A 20,846-nucleotide genomic window follows, 5' to 3' on the forward strand; every position below is an offset into this window, starting at 1 on the left:
ATTGTTCAATCTAGTACTCATTCATGGTTATCATTATCGGCCTATCCCAAATCAACATTCATTCAGAACCCTGCAGACATGGACCTGGTAAAAGGTCCATGTCGCTGCACAAACTATCCCTTGGTGTTTTACATGTAACACTTTTGAGGAAGGTGGATCAAAGTGATTGAGCTGTATTATTATTATTATTATTATGGAACATACCTCTGAGCAGTTACAATTATGCAGAATTTAACCCTGAGGGATCCATGTGTGGTATCACACCTTTAATAATCACATAGCTAAACAAAAACAAAAGTCAAGAACTCTTCAGGAAATTTTATGTAGCTGTAATTATAACCCAAATAATTTGTACAAAAATAGTTCATTTTCACTGTCTCAGTGACAGCTCTGCTCTGCTGAAACAGATGCCTCGCCCTGCTTAATATCTGTCTATGGTGCTTTTTCCACAGTGTAGGTCAGAACATAACCGACTGTTCTCATGGGAAATCCCAGGAAATTACATCAGATCTCAAAGCAGAGCACTGCTCTTGCAAAGTTATTTGAGTCAATAGTAGTCACATTGGTGTGAATGTTCAGCCAGATGTCCTACCCGTTCCTCCCACCAGGGCATTCATGTTCTGAACTTCTGATGTCAGTCCAGGTGTGAGCTCCCCCTGCTGGGCTCGAGGGTGTGATGCGGAAGATGTTTCTGTAGCACTGCCCTGGCCGTATGAGGACGCAGAATAGGTGGTCTATCTAGTGGTCTGGTGGGTTGGTGTTGACTCGTAGACTGCATCCTCATCCCGGTACTGAAAGAAAGAGCCTTTGTTTAAGTACATTCATACACTTCTCAAAACCTACCTCAAAATATATTGCGATAATAGATAAGAATTATTAATCAGTCAAAATGAGCTGAAATTAAATTAAATCAATTCAAAGGAATCCAACCAGAAAAACGTACAGGATACTAAGTAGCTTAATAGATTCAAGATCCAAATAACTTTATAACTCCATACCATGGATCTTGGAGGCCTCCATCTTTCAGGGTGGTTGGCCGATGGGGTATCTGTGTCTTCAAGGACCATAGAGGGGCTTTAGTTTATACACAGAAAAAGTATGCTCTCTCTCAGAATACTTGCACATGATAAAGTGGTACGTTTTATTCATTCACACCAAACTAAAAACAGGCACTTTAAGTATAACCACCTCTTTGACCCTCTGAGATCCCAGTTCGGAGACGGTGGTTTGTGTGGTTTGCTGCTCTCCCGGGCTAGCCTTGGACATTCCACTGCCCAGGCTGAGCTTGAGTCTGCGTGTTCTTATCCCAAATGGCCTCTGGTTTCCAGTGGCTCCTGCAGCACTCGTTGGAGGAGAAGGGGACAGGCTGGTGTCTGGAGACAGGGACAGTCGAGCTAACTCAGGGGATAACGAATCTCTGTGGGACAGGTCTGAAAACCAAGATTTCAACATTAGATCGCCCATTGGTTGTTTATAACACAGAACTGTGGAACAGGTAGAAAGGTAATGTGGAGCTTCTGCATTCTCTTCTCAGAGACTTATTGTCATCATAAAAACTCTCTCAACCACGTGAATCCTATCATCCCTATTCTGGTCATGTCATATTAGGCAAAGATTGGGGCGCCCGCTGGCCTAGTGGTCCAGGCGCATGCCACATAGGCTCTGGCCTGACAGCGCATCCAGGCGCTGTGAGTACGTCGCAACACCCCCACTCTCACAGATTTCAACCACCCCACTTTTGACCACCCGACTGACCACCGACTCTGTTTCCCCGCCTATGAAACCCTATTGGCCCATTTAAGATTGATTGAATGGCGACTGCCATTTTTGCCTAGCCAAAGCATGCTCCTCCGCGTCATCAGTGCCCATACCCGAGGTGGGGTTGGCGAAAGGGCCTTTCTGTGTGGAGTTTGCATGTTCTCCCCGTGTCCCCTAGGGTAGGTACCCTCACAAAAACATACAGTAATCCTGGTCTCTAAAACTACCTCCCCCTGGCCAGCCGGGGCGCCTGATGGAGGGGAAAGGAACTGGTCGGAATAACGTGTTCCTTCCACGCGCTATGTCCGGCCAGGGAAATTCCCCCGTCAGGTGAAAAGAAGCAGCTTGGACTCCTCATGCATAGAAGGAGGCATGAGGTCAGTCCGCTACCCCCCCAGGTTGGCAGAGGAAGTGTAGCTGGGAATAGGCTAAAATAGAACAAAAAAATAAATAAAACTCCAAAGGAAAGAAAAACATTAAACCTGTAGGAGGGGCTATCGCCTCTCAAAAAAAAAAAAAAAAAAAAAAAAAAAAAAAAAAAATAATAATAATAATAATAATAATAATAATAATAATAATAATAATAATAATAATAATAATAATAATAATAATAGGCAAAATCTTTGTGAAAAAAGGCGAAGAATAGAAAAAATTAAGTATGGTTTAAGACAAAAGTGGTTGAGTAAGGTTCAGATGTCAGCATTGCTGCCTTTGGTCTAGTTTAGCATGTCAGTTACTACTTACTGTAGACATGTTTACATCAAATATATGGCAAGTTCAGCGACTATTCACCTGGGGAAATAGACTGGAAACAGGAATCAGGAGATGCAGTATCTGGTTCACAGGCTTTCCTCTCCTCTACCTCTTCCCTGTCATCATCTCCATCACTGACATCACTCTTCGTCACACAGAGGTCCTCCTCTTCGTTGCCATATTCCTCCTCTTCATCATCATAATGAATAGTCAGTATTTGTGGTAATCTTTCCCTTTCTATGTCCAGTAGGCGTCTGAAAAACACAAATAATGAAAGAGGCAAAGAGTTGTTTTACTTCACACTTGCACAGTCAAATACCTTATGACAACCCTGCCATCGTTTGACCCTTTTGATTGACAGGCATAGGGAAGTACAGTACAAGAATTCTGCTAAAAGGATGAAACCAAGAAAGCCTTTGGCCTTGTTTCCACTGCTGTCCTCGTGTACTAGGATGATGAAACCTCCGTGTCCTAGAGGTGGAGAGAGGGCTGGCCTACTCAATGCTTTAAAAACAAATCATAAACCTGAATATTGCATCCAGTATGAGACTGGAACAGAATGTCTATTAACCACTAAGATGCCTATTCTGGAGGGAACCAGAAATATCAGATCATCTACAAGCTCACAATGAGTCCCAATGTGTCACAGCATGACGTGTTGTGCTTTATTGCTAATTAGTGTTGATGATGTCTGGTCTATTATTGTATGTCTTTAAAATTCTACTATGGACCACAATGGGAATAAGCCCCCAGGGCTTTCTGTGTTGTGTTATATCTATCTATCTATCTATCTATCTATCTATCTATCTATCTATCTATCTATCTATCTATCTATCTATCTACCTACGATGGGTTCTAAGCACAATAAAGGAAAATAATCCTTGGAAGTCTTTTTTTTTTAAAGACATGCAGTAAAGGCTGTCGGGATCGGGAGTCGAACCCGCGGCACACTGCCAGACTGGCTTAGGTGCCTGGACCACTGAGCCATGGCCCAGGCCAATCCTTGGAAGTCTATTGTGACTGTGGAAGAAGGCAGAAGGTGACATGGTAGCTAAATGAGTGAATAGGGGTCAATGAGTGGTCAGTACTTGGCGTGCTGCTTCCTCCAGGCTTTGAGTTCAGCGAACACACTGCTGCGCTCCCCCACATCGGGCTGCTCCAGATCATACGTGTGTTCTGGCACGTGGATAGGCAGGTGGTCACGTGGGGTGCACGTCGATGTGGCAGGTGCCGTCTATGGAGAGGAATGAAGGGAACATGAGTGTCTGAGGGCAATAATAAAAGGGTCAGCAAGATTATGTTTTCAGCAATTATTAAGCCCAAACCACAACAATGGGTCGAGACGCAATAAAGCGGTTTTAGCGTTCGTCCCAGCGGTGTGATATGTCCTGTTGCACCATGGGGGCCATGTCTGTCGACCCAAGTGATTCAATTGGTTCAATTCAATGGTTGTTTGCAACTGCATGCGTCTACATGCGTCTACTCACAACCGTTTGGTTGCAAGGAGTTGCATGGCGACCAATTGGTGTGGTTTGGGCTTTTGATTATTACTTTTGAGATAAATAATCGAGAAGAGTGTTTAAATTTTTCCATATGAATGAATTAACACTAAAAAACTTGATTTGTCATGATTGACAAAATCTTAAGGCCTATTTTATACATCGTTATACAACAAAAATAGTGAATATAGCCGATTGATGTGTTGTGAGCTTGAAGATCGGCTATTTTTGAACATTTACACTACTGTATTTATTTTGAATGTAAAGACCACTTAAAAAAGAAAATCCCCAAAATGTATCATTCTTATAATCAATTAAATTGATTAGTCCGATTAACTGTTGTGCTCTAGTAGTGGAAAGAGAGAGAAGCGAGAAGGAAAGGAAAGGAAAAAGTGCTGATGAATTAAGATAAGAGAGAGAGAGTGAATGAGATAATGACAGCAGCTGTGTGCTTATGCCAGTATGACAGAGACTGCAGCATGGTGTCACGACTGAGAGCGCCATCTGTCACCGCTGCACCTCCGCCCCCCGTTCCCATCGATAATTACCTCCTTCTGTTTATTCTGACATGACGTTAGAGGGGACGTGCGCACTGTGCCAGCCGGCCATAATGACCTGTCACGGCCCATAAATACTCCCATTCACTCCAGTTCTCCATGTCCCTTTCATGTTAAACTAAACGCTGCACTTCAGGGGCTGGAACGTACGGAAGTGACAGATTGAAAATGATTTACTGATGACAGATTGCGGATTCAGATCCTTCAAGGAAAACTTGGTGGGGATGTTGTTGTGTATTCTAACACAAGCGTGTCACGTACCCTCAGTTGCTCTCTCCTTGCTCGCAGTGCCTGGACAGGGTTACCACAGAACAGGATCTTTCCAACCCCTTCAAAAAACAGAGAAAGGACTTGAGCACAAGAAACCACTGTCTGAAAGTCCTCTGGGAGGCACTGTTGTGTGATCTATACAGGTAGGCTTTTCTACAGCATGTACAGTAGTTTAGTCTATTATACTATACAGTATGTATGTCACATAGCCAGCCTTTCTTTGCCCTGGGTATAGGGAGGGTTATAAAATGTCAGCCTCTGGTTAGCTGCTGTATCAGCCCATGGGGAAATACAGCAGTTGGCCAATCAGCGCACACTTAAACTGCATCATCATTGAAGAAGAGCTATGAGATACCCAAGACAAGTGTTGTACTGTACTTGGGTAACTTGACACAGGATAATACACAAAGAGAAAATATGTACCTACTACCTGGTCAAAGCATTATTGGCAGCTAGTTAAAAAAGCAATTACAAGGCTATGGTACAAAACAGAACCTCCAGCTTGTGAGTAGTGGCTGGACATTGTGGAGGAGATATTTTTAATGGAGAAACCAAACCATAACTTGAGATTGCAAGAGGATCTATTCATCGAGAAATGGACTGCATATAGAACCCAATAAGACGACACTGATGATAATAATGATGGACATTCAATGGACTGGACTATGTTGCTTGATGTTATATGAACCCCTGCACTGTGACTGTAACTGTATGACAATCTGCAAATAAAATGTAAGTTAAAAGCATAATAAAAATGCATCATCATTGCCCAGTATTCGTTGTATTCCTGCGTGATAATATATATTATTCCATCATGTAGGTAACATTGATGAACTTAGAAAACAGAAAGGTTACCGTTTCAATGCAACAAAGGAAGTGACGGCAGTGTAGGGTATTAGGCAAAATGTCTCACCATGTGTGAGGACACTGGCATTGGAATACACTGCAGCTGGGTCTGAGTCTGCAGAGCCAGGTCTGGATCCTGGAGGAGAGAGCACCCTGGACGCAGAAACTGACACAGGTCTGGAGGAGCCATCCATGGATGGTGGCCTGGACCCTGTGGAGTGGACAGTGGTAGCACGTAACTAAGTACATTCACTTACGTACTGTACTTAAAGGACCACTTCACCACTTTTCAACCTATCTTCATATAATAGGTCCTCACTAATAATCATGAAAAAATGGCGCAATGTTTTTCTACTCAGTCTGTGTCTCATAGGAGGGCTGTGGGCAGTTCAGAAACCGTCTTCCAGTGACATCATCGATGGGGAATCCAAGCTAATAGAAACTGCAGGCTTTCTAGTCCTGAAAAGTTGCAATGCGAAAATGGAAGCCATCGTTCTCACGATAATGAAAATCTAAACATTTTTGTTAAAAAATCTTGTTTAAAAAAAAATCTGCCTAATGATGATGTCACTGGAAGACGGTTTCTAAACTGCCCACAGCCGTCCTATGAGACACAGACTGAGTAGAAAGAAATTGTGCCATTTTTTCATGATTATTAGTGAGCTATTATATGAAGATAGGTTGAAAAGTGGTGAAGTGGTCCTTTAAGTACACTTTTGAGGTATTTGTACTTTGTACTTGAGTATTATTTCCAACTTCCAATACTTATACCATCTACTCCACTACATCTCGGATCCAAATATTGTACTTTTACTCCACTACATTTATTTGAAATAAACGTCACACCCGTGTGAAGTGAGGGGCGCACTTATCATCATACATCATCTCATTCCAGCCATTCACAGTTTGCATCCTCACTTTTGTCTTCAATGTTTGTGTTTGCATGATGTTTGTGTTTACACAAACACTCAAAACTGGCCATTCATTGTCAATGGCATTCAATATTTGTGTTAGGACAATGTTTGTGTTTACACAAACCCTCAAAGCTGGACATAGGAGTGTTAAACATGTGTTACTAGTTAGTTACTTTGTAGATTTAGATTATTATTACAAAACATACATTACATATCGTCCATTTGAAAATAGCAGATCTAAAAGCGGATTGTGAGCTTGTAGATCTGCCATTTATCAAAAGATTTGAAAACATTTGAAAACTTGACATGGAACATTCTGCATAATGAGCACTTTCTACTTTTGATACTTTATGTACATTTTGATACCCATACTTTTGTACTTTGACTTTAAGTACTACATTTTGAATTCCGGTCTTTTACTTGTAACAGAGTATTTCTACTTGCAGTATTGGTAAATGGTGCAGTATTTATAGTTTTACTTGAGTGAGTTTTCCACCACGTACTGCCTGTGGAGGGTCTGGAGCCCTCCATGGATGGTGGTGTGGACAGTGTGGAGGGTCTGGAGCCCTCCATGGATGGTGGTGTGGACAGTGTGGAGGGTCTGGAGCCCTCCATGGATGGTGGTGTGGACAGTGTGGAGGGTCTGGAGCCCTCCATGGATGGTGGTGTGGACAGTATGGAGGGTCGTCTGGAGCCCGCTGAGGAGCACAGGCTAGAAGTGGGCCGCTTATTGGCAGAGCTGGGTCTGTCGGAAGGACAGGTACTGGCTGCTGTCAGCTCTGCCAAAAGAACAGAGTGGGATCGCTTTATTATGAACAAGGTCTTCTAGGAGATATAAAATGAAATGACAGTTTCAGGTCCGGTCTTGTATATGCAGAAAAACACTTATGTGGACGTGCACACGCGCACACACACACACACACACACACACACACACACACACACACACACACACACACACACACACACACACACACACACACACACACACACACACACACACACACACACACACACACACACACACACACACACACACACACACACACACACACACACACACACACACACACACACACACACACACCATCTTCAGTAACGGCCTGGGTGGAGTCTCTGATGGCGTCTCGGAGCATGGCCCACTCTTCTCCCATGTCGCTGCTGCAGCCAGGCCCCTCCTCCTCCTCTGCCTGTGTATCGTCTAGGTAACGCAGCTGGGGGACGAGCTCCCTCACCGCCGCCCGATAGCTGTACTCCTCCGTCTGGGAGGGGTTGGAGTGAGACGATGGGAGAAATAAGGCAAGACAAAGAGGAGCGGAAGGAATAGAAGGAATGGAGGAGAGAAAGAGAGGGAGAGAGAGAGAGAGAGAGAGAGAGAGAGAGAGAGAGAGAGAGAGAGAGAGAGAGAGAGAGAGAGAGAGAGAGAGAGATAGAGAGGCATGGAAAAATAGAGGGAGAGGAGAGAATTCAAGGGAAGGGGGAAGAGGGGAGATGAGGGATTGGACCCATGGAGAAATGGAGTAAGCCAAAATAGAGGCCAAAAGATGGAAACTGTGACTTCCGTAATATGTATAGATGTCCAGTTTAAAGTTTCTTCGTATTATCTAGTTAATATCAAGGTAATTATAAGACAGCATTACAGGATATATTTATGCACTATTATCTAAATATTCTCTGGACTATTATGAAAATTTTATAGTGACACCCATATCCTGTTTCCTTGTTTGTCTCATTGGTGAAAAGGGAACAGGATCTGTGTGTCCTGTTGAAGGTGACAAGGTATGACAGCATGACTAAAGTCATCATACAGACTCATTTCAAAAGATACAGGAGTAGGCTGCAGAATGACAACATCCCCAGTGGACCATTACGCTCAATCAAAGCCAGCATCGTGCCAGCAATCTGCAGGTGGGGCAGAGGAGCTAAACGAATGTGTCAAGGGCAGCTATCCACAATGTCAACTTAGAAAGACCACACCGCCTCATGTGATTTATTCCATTCACAGCAAAAAATCTGCTATCCAACACATCTATGTCTAAGCAGTGGTGGAAAGAGTACTCAGGTTTTTTACTTAAAATCACACCCTTGTGAAGTAAGTGGTGCAACTCCATGTGGGCGTCCCCGGGGGTGTCCCTGGAACATCCAGACCCCCAGGAATGCACCCAGGGGGCCGGGCCGGTCCGGTTCCGGCGAGCCACCCCGCGTCCGAAACGGTTGAGAAATGACAGAGTTACCGTGTGGGGGTCCCTCTACTGTACTGTAATGTACTGTCACACCCGAAATGTTTCATGTATTATTATTATTATTATTATTATTATTATTATTATTTATTTATTTTTGTAGAACCTCAATGGAAATACTGTAAGTCGTGGACTATATTGTGTCTCATTCTCAGATGGTAACTCGTAACTGGATGTTATTAGTTTTCAAATAAACACACTTTACTTGAGTATGTCCAATTTGCAATACTTCTACTCCACTACATCTCCGTTCCAAATATTGTACTTCTACTCTACATTTATTTGAAAACGTACTAGTTACTACTTTGATGTGAGCTTGTAGATCGGCTATTTTCAAACGATTTTTATACATTTGAAAACTTGAAATGAGACATTCTGCATAATGAGTACCTTTACTTTTGGTACTTTAAAAGTAAATTTGTATGCCAATACTTTTGCACTTGTAGTCAAGTACATTTTGAATTCTGGACTTTTACTTGTAACAGAGTATTTTATTTCTACATGCAGTTTTGATACTTTTACTTAAGTAAAAACTGTGAGTACTTTTTCCACCACCTTTCATTGTAACTTCTCAACTCAAACTGACCCCAGGTCTGTGTCCCCTCATATAAATCCCCATACAAAATGTATGTTGTTAAAATGTTTCAAAACACATTCCACATTTTTCATATTTTTTCAAGGCGGGTTGTGAGTTTCTAGATCAGGTATTTTCACACACGCACTCATGTAGCCAAGCCTCTTTTGGGCTTGTTTTTGTAGACCTGGCCACTTTGTTTATCTTCAACACTGGCAACACTGGCTGAATGGCCACAATAGGATTTGTTTTTTTAATTTAGTTGCTTGTTTGAAAAAGAAAAATGAAATTATCCTTGTAGTTTTCTGCAGAGGTCATGTCATTCCCCCTGCAGGTCATGAAATAAAATTGACTTGTACAGTACATCAGTAGGCAGTCTCACAAGTTCCCTGTGGGAATAATAACCTGTACCAGCCCTGATTCTAAACCAGGAATCTCGGGCAGTTTTGAAAATAAATTTCCTTAATGGTTATATGAACGAAGAAACTGGGCTGAGGTGTGCTCCACCACTTCTTTTTTTTTTTTTTTTTTTAAGATATTTTTTTTGCGGCTTACGCCTTTTATTGGTTTTTTGAAGGGACAGACAGTAGGCTGACAGGAAACGGGAGAGAGATGGGGGAAGACATGCAGTAAAGGCCGTGTCGGGCTCGGGAGTCGAACCCGCGGCACACTGCGACTGGATTACCAGTCGGGTGCCCAGACGGTTACGCCACCGCCTGGGCCACCACTTCTAAAAATAGCACTACAACATTGTTAATATGATGTCACTGCAGGAATGGCTAATTTGGCTAATATCTGGTTAGTTAGACGTGGTAAATAAATAGTCTACATTCTAACATTATGTGTGACTCCTTGGGTAGGCAGAGGTGTGTCTCTGCCACGATGTTATTCACAGGTGATACTGTACATTTATTGGTTGAATATAAGCAGTGGTTCCCAAACTGCAGGTCGAGACCCAAAAGAGAGATTAGACGTTTGACCGGGACCCAAACTAGTGAAAATAGCTACAAGCACACACAAACTTGTAGCGTGACTATTTTCACTATACTTCTTAATTATTTATTTATTTGTTATTCATGGAATGTCTTAGATTTGTTGCTTTGTTTATTTCAAAAATCATTAAATCATTAAAGAATATATATATATATTTTTTTGAAATATATATTTCAAAACATTTTTTTAATAATGTGTTTAAAATGAAATGTAGGAAAAGACAATTGGATTTGTACTCAAGTCGTGACCCATAAACACTGGGACCTTGTGTAGATTTACACTTATGTCTATTTATTTTAATTCTTATTCTTATCTCTCTACTCATACCTGGCCTACACCTACAGTGTATCCTATGTTTTCACCCTTATATTGTTGCTGCTATGACATCTGAATTGTCCAACAGAGATCAATATGGTTTATCTTATCTTATCCTATACATTCTCTCTGGAGCGGCAATGGCTCTGTGTGGAACTTCATTATACTTATATAATTAATGAATTATACTGGAGACAAAAAAAAATACTTTTCTTTTATCAACCCAAGTTTTTTTATACATTTGAAACTAAAGATCTAGGCATTTATCAGGACAGAGGTCTCTTATCAGCACAGAGCGAGAGCAGAGAGTCCAGTCCAGTAAAAGCACTGTGTTACTGAGAGGAGAGATCACATTAGAGCAGGGCACTCCCACTCAACACCACACCACACAGATGGAGTGAATGAGAGAAAGCGCAAAGACCTAGAATCGGAAACGAAGGAGAAAATAGGGGGTGGATGAGGGTTAGTAAATGGATGTGTGTGTGTGTGTGTGTGTGTGTGTGTGTGTGTGTGTGTGTGTGTGTGTGTGTGTGTGTGTGTGTGTGTGTGTGTGTGTGTGTGTGTGTGTGTGCGTGTGCGTGTGTGTGTGTGTGTGTGTGTGTGTGAGAGAGAGAGAGAGAGAGAGAGAGAGAGAGAGAGAGAGAGAGAGAGAGAGAGAGAGAGAGAGAGAGGAATGATAGTTTGGCAAGAAAGCAAATCCAAGGACCCTTCAGTCAGTCACTACAAAGAGCTTGGCTAATGCATATTCAGATCAGCCTCTCCCCTCATTGCCCTAGTTTCCTAATTAATGCTCTGCTGCTGGGTGTAAATAAACACATTCATGCTGGCGCAAAAAACCCACAGTCTAGTAGTCTAGAATGATAGGAAGAAGTAGAGAGCTAGCCTTCCCAATATCTCCAACTAAATTCTATAATCAAAGATATTTATGAGCAATCTTGTGTACTGCACAATAACAAAAAAAGGTGCCCCTCGGGGCACAGGTCTCCACCAGGGCAGGTCAGGTTGTGGCCTTCTGGTGGCGCTATAATAAGCCAATGTGAAAAGGGTGCCATTTCTTCTTACGCCTTGGATGGCAATTGGATGATTTGAGGCATTTTGTTCAAAAAATGTGTTTAGCAAAAATCCACTTGTTGGTGGCGCTATAACAGGCCAATGAAAAAAGGGTGGGATATATTCCTCAGCCTAGTAAGAACGTCTGTGAAAGATTTCACGTAAATTGCACGATGCGTTCATGATTTGAGGCTTTTTGTTCAAAACGGGCCAATCCTGCAAATTTTGAAAGCCAATGGGAGTTCTACATAGCAGAGATATTTCAAAGTAATTTCACGGCCACATCACAATATCAACAACAACCGCAGGTTTGCAACACTGTAACATCTGTAGGGGTGGGACCGTGGGACGATATGGGTACCTCACGATACGATATATATATCGCGATACTAGGCCCTCGATAACGATAATATCACGATATTCGATATATTGCGATATTTGCGATATATCGATATATTGTATGAAATTTCATCAACGATATATCACAATATCTGCAACTACAAAATACTTGGAACTGAAAAAAACGCTATTTCCGTGCTCGGACACAGGGAGGGACACACACATAGCTGTCTATAGTGGTTGCACCACTCAAACACTAAATTAATACTCAATAAACTCCCCCTTTGCCTCATACCCTCATCATAATACCTCACAAACACCACCAACTGACCATTATCACTGGTATCATCATAATGCCTCACAAACACCACCAACTGACCATTATCACTGGTATCATCATAATGCCTCACAAACACCACCAACTGACCATTATCACTGGTATCATCATAATGCCTCACAAACACCACCAACTGACCATTATCACTGGTATCATCATAATACCTCACAAACACCACCAACCATTATCACTGGTATCATCATAATACCTCACAAACACCACCAACCATTATCACTGGTATCATCATAATGCCTCACAAACACCACCAACTGACCATTATCACATGGTATCATTATAATACCTCACAAACACCACCAACCATTATCACTGGTATCATCATAATGCCTCACAAACACCACCAACTGACCATTATCACTGGTATCATCATAATGCCTCACAAACACCACCAACTGACCATTATCACTGGTATCATCATAATACCTCACAAACACCACCAACCATTATCACTGGTATCATCATAATACCTCACAAACACCACCAACCATTATCACTGGTATCATCATAATGCCTCACAAACACCACCAACTGACCATTATCACATGGTATCATTATAATACCTCACAAACACCACCAACCATTATCACTGGTATCATCATAATACCTCACAAACACCACCAACTGACCATTATCACTGGTGTCAGTGGACTTGTCCACTGCTGGGGAAATGCATTCTGCATTTTGTATTCCCACAAAGCTGTTTGGACAAATCACCATCCAGTAATTCAGTACTCCTGGTTGCTGTGGAATGTGAGAGTGGGATTTGCTTTATTTTAGCTGTCATTTCCTCCTTTTCTAAACATGTTGTTCATCACTTCATTATGAACAACATTTCATTTTTGTATTTATTTTTTTATCAATATTTTAATAATCGATATTGATTATTTATCGCGGGAGGACGTATCGATATATATCGCAATATCGATATTTCAGCACACCCCTAAACATCTGCTGTCTGTGTTCCTTGTTCATGTTAATTAGTCATCTTCTCTCCTATTGATAGCTCTATACAAGTTAACAGTGAAACCTAATCCTACCTGGGTGGCAGCGGGGTGCGGGCAGAGACACACAGGGTTACCGCGCAGGGTGAGTGTGCTCAGTCGACTGCACAGTCCCAGGTACTGGACTTGGACCAGGTCGTCCACGTCGTTGCCCTCCAGGTCCAACACCAGCAGATTCTCCAGCGCGCTGACTGGACTCAGGTCCGACACGTTGTTGTAGGCCACGTACAACTCCTGACGCAACGACATTCATCCAGGTTAACCCATTGAGACCTGAATCTTCAAATGTCTTCTAAATCATGACAGTTTTCTGAAAAACCTATGTTTCTAGATCAGTGGTTCTCAAATGATTTCATGTCAAGGAAAAGACCCCAAAAATGATATGTAATTGGCCGCCGACCCCCATCTAAAAATGTTGTTCCAGGGACCCTCCAGAAGCAAAGATTTGAGTTAAAAAAAACGTTTGCTGTGAAAGAATACATATTCAAAGATTTGCACACGTATTCACATTTGTTAAAAAATTGCAGATCTACAGTACAAGCTCGTAGCGCGGCAGCGGCACCTATAGTGCCGCGCTATGAGCTTGTACAGTATATCATGGATTGGTCATCATGATTTATTTTTGTTTGTTTGTAGTTCTTTTTATTTTTTTTATTTTTTTTCGTCATTGCCAATCCCCCAGATACCCTTTTGCCACCCGGCCCCCTAAACATTGCATCAAATTCAACAAAGAGAGATAAACTATAAAAATTGAGTGCTGTCAACATTGATACTACACTGAGACATTTACAACCTTTAAACTCTACCTCGATAGAGGAAAAGCAGATGAGGCCTTCTAGGTCTTGCAGGCAGCACCTAGACATCCACAGTATCTGCAGGTGGGAGAGGGTGGTTCCCAGGTCCCTGAGAAGAAAGAACAATGTCATTTTTATTACACTATTTTGCAACCTATTTTTTCACCCAGTGTCAATTATCTAATGTAATCCTGGGCGCTACACTCCCTCTGCCAACCTGGGGAGAGCAATGGACTGTCCTCACACTTCCTTCGATGCATGAGGAGTCCAAGCCACTTCTTTTCACCTGACAGGGGGGAGTTACCCCAGTTGGACGTAGCGTGTGGAAGGAATACGTTATTCCAACCAGTTCCTTTTTCCCTCCATCAGGCGCCCCGGCTGGCCAGGGGGAGGCAGTAAAGAGACCAGGATTACTGCATGCTTTTTGTGAGGGTACCTATAGCACAATGTCATGTATGATGAGAAGGCTATTTAGTCGCTCATCTATAATGGCAAGAGACTCATTTCTCTCCCCCTCTAAACGGGCCTCTCCCCTGCATAACCCTGCTCTCCAAACGTCCAGCAGAATGTCAGTCACTGTATCTAGAACTCCACAATGCTCTTGTCAGCTAGTCCCACAGCCCAGAGCAGGAAATGCTATCAGAGGCTGTGCACATCCGGTCAGCTCTTCGCTGGTCCTCTCATGGGTGGGTCATCTCCCTATCTTCCTGCACTCTCTCTCTCTGTAGCTGTCTCCACCTGTGCTCACACAAGGATCACTATTGAGACTCTGTGTGTGTGTGTGTGTGTGTGTGTGTGTGTGTGTGTGTGTGTGTGTGTGTGTGTGTGTGTGTGTGTGTGTGTGTGTGTGTGTGTGTGTGTGTGTGTGTGTGTGTGTGTGTGTGTGTGTGTGTGTGTGTGTGTGTGTGTGTGTGTGTGTGTGTCTCTGTCTTCCTGGATGTCTATTGCATTCCTTCCATCCAATATCAATGACACAGCCTGGCTGCAATTAAAACACATAGGACAATCCCAAGGAGAATGTGCATATTGCTTTACTTTACTTTATAGAACTAGCCACAATACACATGGAATCTGCTTTGTATCCTATGTATGTGTGAGTGGCAGGTGAATGCATAGAACGCAAGACACAACTATAGATTAATCCAGGACAATGAAGCATACCGGATTCGTTGATGCACGTCCTCTCTGCTTTACAAGCTGCTGCATGCTTGTCCCCTACACAGAACCATCCTGACTGTTACAAGTCCCTCCTGGACTACTACCGCTAGTTTGGGTGGAAGCAGAGCAGAGCAGAGCCCAACACCTGCACTGTAACCACACTGCACTCTTAGATCAGACACAAAGACCCATGAGCCTTTAAGAAGCATGCCTTCAAAGCCAAAGCATTTAAATAGATTCCCAGCCTTCCACTAAAAAAGGCAGGGCTGATGTGGAGAGTGACAGGTATCCCCACAGGGACATCACTGCTCTGGTTCTAATATTAAAGCTCTCTTAAGGTAGTTTGACTTCTTGCAGCAGATTGTGAACACGGTACAAACTGGGTCATCTGGCTCCATGTTCTTTAACTGGACTCTTTAAGTGGTATCAAACTAGCAATTATTTATACCTATATATTATAATATACATTATATAAATGTTTTTCTGCCCATTACACTTTCTGTTACTCTGCAAACTGAAAGGGATCGGGACGTTATTAGAGGAAACACAACACCGAAAATGAACAAGACAATGACTGTTAGGGGGTGTGACTTTCCACTTACCTTATTGACGTGATCACACTGTTGTTCAGTTTGAGCTCCACTAGCTCAGGCAAGTAGACACCTGCGAGATGATGAGATAAAAGAAAACATTTCCTTCTCTGACGTCACAGTGGGGTGATGACTTGATTCAATTGGGCCTTAAACTGCTTGGCTCACTTCCAGCCGCGCCTCACCAACATTTAAAACTCCATTCAGTCTGCTGCTGGCCGTGAGTCACTCCTGTACAGACAACCTTCCAACATAACCACACTTTACGCAATCTAGGATTTTCCTGGAACGAAGTTGGCAGTAGGGCATAATGGACAGGTTCCCTGCGATTATCAACTCACTCAGCAATCGGGATGCAGGATATGAAGTGGTGTGCAAAAGCAACATCTGTCATGGTACAGCACGGACATTTAATTGTTTTGTTCTTTTGTTTGTTTTGCATTTGGATATTGCCCACTTGGAACCTACCCGATGTTTCTTTCTTGTAATTTCCTGTCATGGCTTTTTTCTTGGAGTTTTTCCTTGCCCAGTTGAGAGTCTAAGGACAGGGTCGTTGTTTGTTTCCTTTGTTATACATGGTCCTGTAAAGCCCTTTAAGACTACAGTGATTGTGTGTGATACAAATACTTTTGAGCAGAGTTGAGTTCTGTGGGGGGCATGAACCTGGTGTGTGTGTGTGTGTGTGTGTGTGTGTGTGTGTGTGTGTGTGTGTGTGTGTGTGTGTGTGTGTGTGTGTGTGTGTGTGTGTGTGTGTGTGTGTGTGTGTGTGTGTGTGTGTGTGTTTCTGCATGGCTATTCATCAAACATCGGCATCTGTCACCATCTCAATAGCCTCTGAAACCCAGACATTTTTATTTCCAGGGAGAACAACATTTCACCTACGACATGGGTTCACACTTTTTTCATCTCTAGTTGTAAACAAAAAGCTGTAACAACATAGGCAATGCAGTTCTGCGGAAAGGTAGTCTCCAACATTACATCATAGTTTCCATTACGGAGGCCTTAAATTGTGACTTTCTGTTGGGTCCTTACCAAAGTTATCCAATGTCTTTTCCCGAGTGTCCACACTGATCTCTAATGAGGTCACCTGGGAAAGGTCTTGAGTTCCACACAAGGATTTCTGGAAAGGACAAAAAAGAGCTCTATACACAATGAATCAGAATGATCTTAGATTGTCAGTCATTGCAGTTTGGGATATTGTCACACACATGGGGATTTTTAAAACCACATTTTCATTTAAAATTACATTTTTACTTAAGGATGAACATTAGTGAGGACCATGAGGGCACCAGAGGAATTTTATTTCATTCATTTACTTTTTTGAGTGGTGCAAACCACTCAAAAAAGCTTTGTTTGTATCCGTGTTTGTGTGTACCTGTACGTGGGGCCCAAAAGAATGAGCATGGTTACTATGGTCACTGACATTACGTCAGACCACAGCTGATCAGGCTATATAAGACCTTGCACCACCACTTTTTGTCTACCACTGACATAATTGTTAGATTTGGTCATCTCAAATAAGATTTCTAACTTTTCTTAATGCCAGATCTCAGTACTTAATATTGAGGTCAGGTAAAATGTGAAGATCTGTCTGTCTCTCTCTACCTCAAAACAACATTTCAGTTTACACAACTTATTTTCCTGTAGCAAAATGTAACGTAGTTCACCTGAAAAACTGACTGTAGTAGTGACTACACTCATTACAGGCACTACAGTACTACTGTAGTACTGTAGTGCCTGGCTGTGAAACATACCACCTGCCCAAATCTAACAACAGATGATTATTGACGGGAGCGTTTTGTACTTCATGCCTTTTGGCTCAGAATAATCAGCGGTTGTGCACACTCCACACAGAGCTTACAACCTACAGCAGTGGTTCCCAAACGTTTCAGTTTATTATTATTACTTAAGTAATGTTTTTCGTCAGATGCGTATGTCCCTTAGCAGCATATGAGCATATGACATGATGAAGATATGTACCACTGCCATAACAGGCATAAGTAATCATTACGTCATATGCTGGCACGGGACATACGGAAGCAGACCGTGCAGGTATGTTTTCCGTCATGCTACGAAGCATATGTCCCATGACGTGATGAAGATATGTACCAATGCCAGGGTATAATTGGTTTACGATGGTGACGTAATGATGTTTCAGTGTCGGTGTCGGGTGGATTAAACCTACGCATCAAACCACCCGAGTAACCACAGTATACCACTAATCAACTCACAAATTACATATACACATAGACATATGAGCATATGACGTGACGAAGATATGTACCAATGCCAGGGTATGCTGCCACGGGACATACGGAAACAGACCGTGCAGGTATGTTAACGTCTCAGCCTCTTCTTTCACAGAGAGGCTGAGATTTGAAAGTTTGTAGCGGTCTACAGTACAGCTGTGCAACAAGCAAGTAGGCACTCAACAGAGTGCAGTTCTAGTTATTATTATTATTATTAGACGTTTGCCCGGGACCCAAACTAGTGAAAATTGCTGTATATCTATATTAAAATAATTAAATAAACTTTAAATACATACATTTCTTTAAATGTAGTAAAAGAAAATGGGATTTTTACTCCAGTCGTGACACACAAATGTCTCCCGACCCACCTTGGGTTTGGGAAATCTACAGTACCCTTTATTTTGATAAGGAAGTTTGGCCACTACTTTGTGGAGCAATCCACACAGTAATGTGGTAATACTGTAGCTCAAAAAAATGGAGTGCAACACAAGCAGTTGTTTCACACTACTCACCAAGATGACCCTATAGGGGTGGATATTACTAGCCTGGCACGGCCAGCCTCATAGCGAGGATTCACAGTCTGGCCGTGCCAGGCTAGGATATTACCACTGTACCACCACTGCAATGTATGGGCCTACTGGCCAGCCTATACAGAAAACTTCTAGCCTACAATTTAAAGGCTGGATAAAAGAGGAGGGCTGCTGATATAGGCCAGGGGTTCCCAATCTGTGGGTCGGACTCGGGACCCCCAGGTGGGTCCCCACATGATTGTGGGAACCGAGGCGGGGATGCGTTGTGAACTTGTAGATCGGTTATCACTATATCTATCTGTGAGGAACAAACCAAATGGAATGCCTCAACGCTCAAGTGCTGCTCAAGGTGGGGTCCCCCCCCCCTGTTCGAATATGATTATTTTGGGGGGTCTCCAGTTCAAATATGATTATCTCTGCGGGGTCCCCGGTTCAATTAGCCAATGATTATTTTGGGGGGTTGTGGCCTTATGCCCCAACAGGGACGAAGAGGATAAGTAAGTAAGTCATTTTGGGGGAGGTTGCGGCCTGAAAAGGTTGAGAGCGACTGATATAGGCTATTGTAAACTGGGGTGAACACTGATTGCATGTCTATCTCCAAGTCCTTACCAGCTTTGCTGGAGACAAGTACAGCTCCACTGTTGTTTCTGTGTCCTCATATCCAGCAGGTGAAGGATTAATTTGGCCTGATCCACTTAACTCAGTCACCAGCACACGAGCTGTGCCAGGTCGTGCTTGAGGCATGGACTCATGAGAGCCCCTCATGTCTCACAGGTACCTGAAATGGATGACAAAAGTATTTTTTCATATAGCAACTAGTTCTCTTGTCTGTTTAGCAATGTACTAAGAAAAAGGGGAACCCCAGAAGAGTGGGCACCAGATAACTCTAGGCACCATAATTATTTCACAATTTTTGTTTATGATATCTTTGACCACAAACTCGGATATAAAATAAATACAAAAATGCAAACAAATAAATAATGTGGCAGCACATTATAGATAGTAGGGGTGTAACAATACATTTTTAGCAGTGATATGATACGCATCATCACAATAGGCTACATGGTTAACGATACGATACATGGACGATATTGGTTCATGGCAATGATTAAATTATTTAAAATCGATTAAGTAACTATGTGGCAAAGACATTTAATCTGTGAATAGTGTGTTTTTTAAGGGAAAAATATTATTATATAAATAAGTAAACACAGTGATTATCTGGCAAATACATGGACATGTAGGCCTATTTGAACACATGGACAAAACCTGCACCTTGGCATGAACACAGAGAATAGAGGGTATGTGCGTGACATCATCATCATACCCGGAAGTTATGCGGGAATGCCTATACTGAGTGGCAAAAAACTACTTTCTGGCCTTGACAGCCCACAGGCTACATCCAAACGTAAAAGTCATATTTGATTGCATTAAATTACTTTAAACAACATTAAATTCACTTTGTCACTCACTTTGCATGCGCATACCCCATACACACATTTAGGCTATTGATATGTTGCTGTTTACATATCGATATACTTTGATTGTTGAAATTGATTCATCGATGCAGTTACTGTATTGTTACACCCCTATTAGCTAGATAATTTACTTTGTTATTTCATCACCATAGTAGGTCTACTATCATATAGTCACTAGTCACTAGTCAGTTTAAAAGTTGTGACTGCTGTAATATTAAACAAATTATACATTTAAGTGATCATTAAGCCGAATTTGGCTACTTTTAACATCATTTTAACATGTAATTTGCCTTACCTTTACAATATTTTACTCGGTCCAGCAATTGTGATCTAAAATCCTGGGCAATAGCCTACCTACATGTCCGGTCAAAATGCAGTTTAATAGCAAAACAAACCATGGTCCATAGGAGCGAAACAGGCAAAAGTTTGGTTGACGACGGTAGAGGACTTCCTGGATACGGTGCGGGGAGACGCTAGGCTCTCTGGGATATGTAGTGTTGGTGGATGGGTATGGGTTACACATTGCACAAAAAGCACTGCCTCCCAAAAGCCAAGAAGAACAAGAAAAATAAATGTTCAAATA

At 42.3% G+C, this 20,846-nt stretch overlaps 2 protein-coding genes across 2 annotated transcripts in view; both read right to left on the reverse strand.

The window, feature by feature from the left end:
* LOC306923494 (tRNA (guanine-N(7)-)-methyltransferase-like) overlaps window positions 1-20,846 on the reverse strand; it is a 167,431-nt gene that overhangs the window by 104,352 nt on the left and 42,233 nt on the right. The gene's annotated exons all lie outside the window — the stretch shown is intronic.
* lrrc56 (leucine rich repeat containing 56) lies at window positions 498-19,550 on the reverse strand (the record flags this gene model as incomplete). The annotated part of the gene is made up of 14 exons (XM_079502275.1): window positions 498-791; window positions 999-1,054; window positions 1,189-1,430; window positions 2,551-2,765; window positions 3,600-3,745; window positions 4,829-4,896; window positions 5,751-5,894; window positions 7,101-7,376; window positions 7,685-7,859; window positions 13,501-13,698; window positions 14,271-14,367; window positions 16,019-16,079; window positions 17,039-17,126; window positions 19,395-19,550. 14 exons carry the CDS (start codon window positions 19,548-19,550, stop codon window positions 635-637), a joined length of 2,079 nt encoding a protein of 692 aa, XP_079358401.1. The 3' UTR covers window positions 498-634.

Source organism: Electrona antarctica (assembly GCF_951216825.1).
Source record: "Electrona antarctica genome assembly, chromosome: 5".
In the NCBI taxonomy this organism is placed as follows: domain Eukaryota; kingdom Metazoa; phylum Chordata; class Actinopteri; order Myctophiformes; family Myctophidae; genus Electrona; species Electrona antarctica.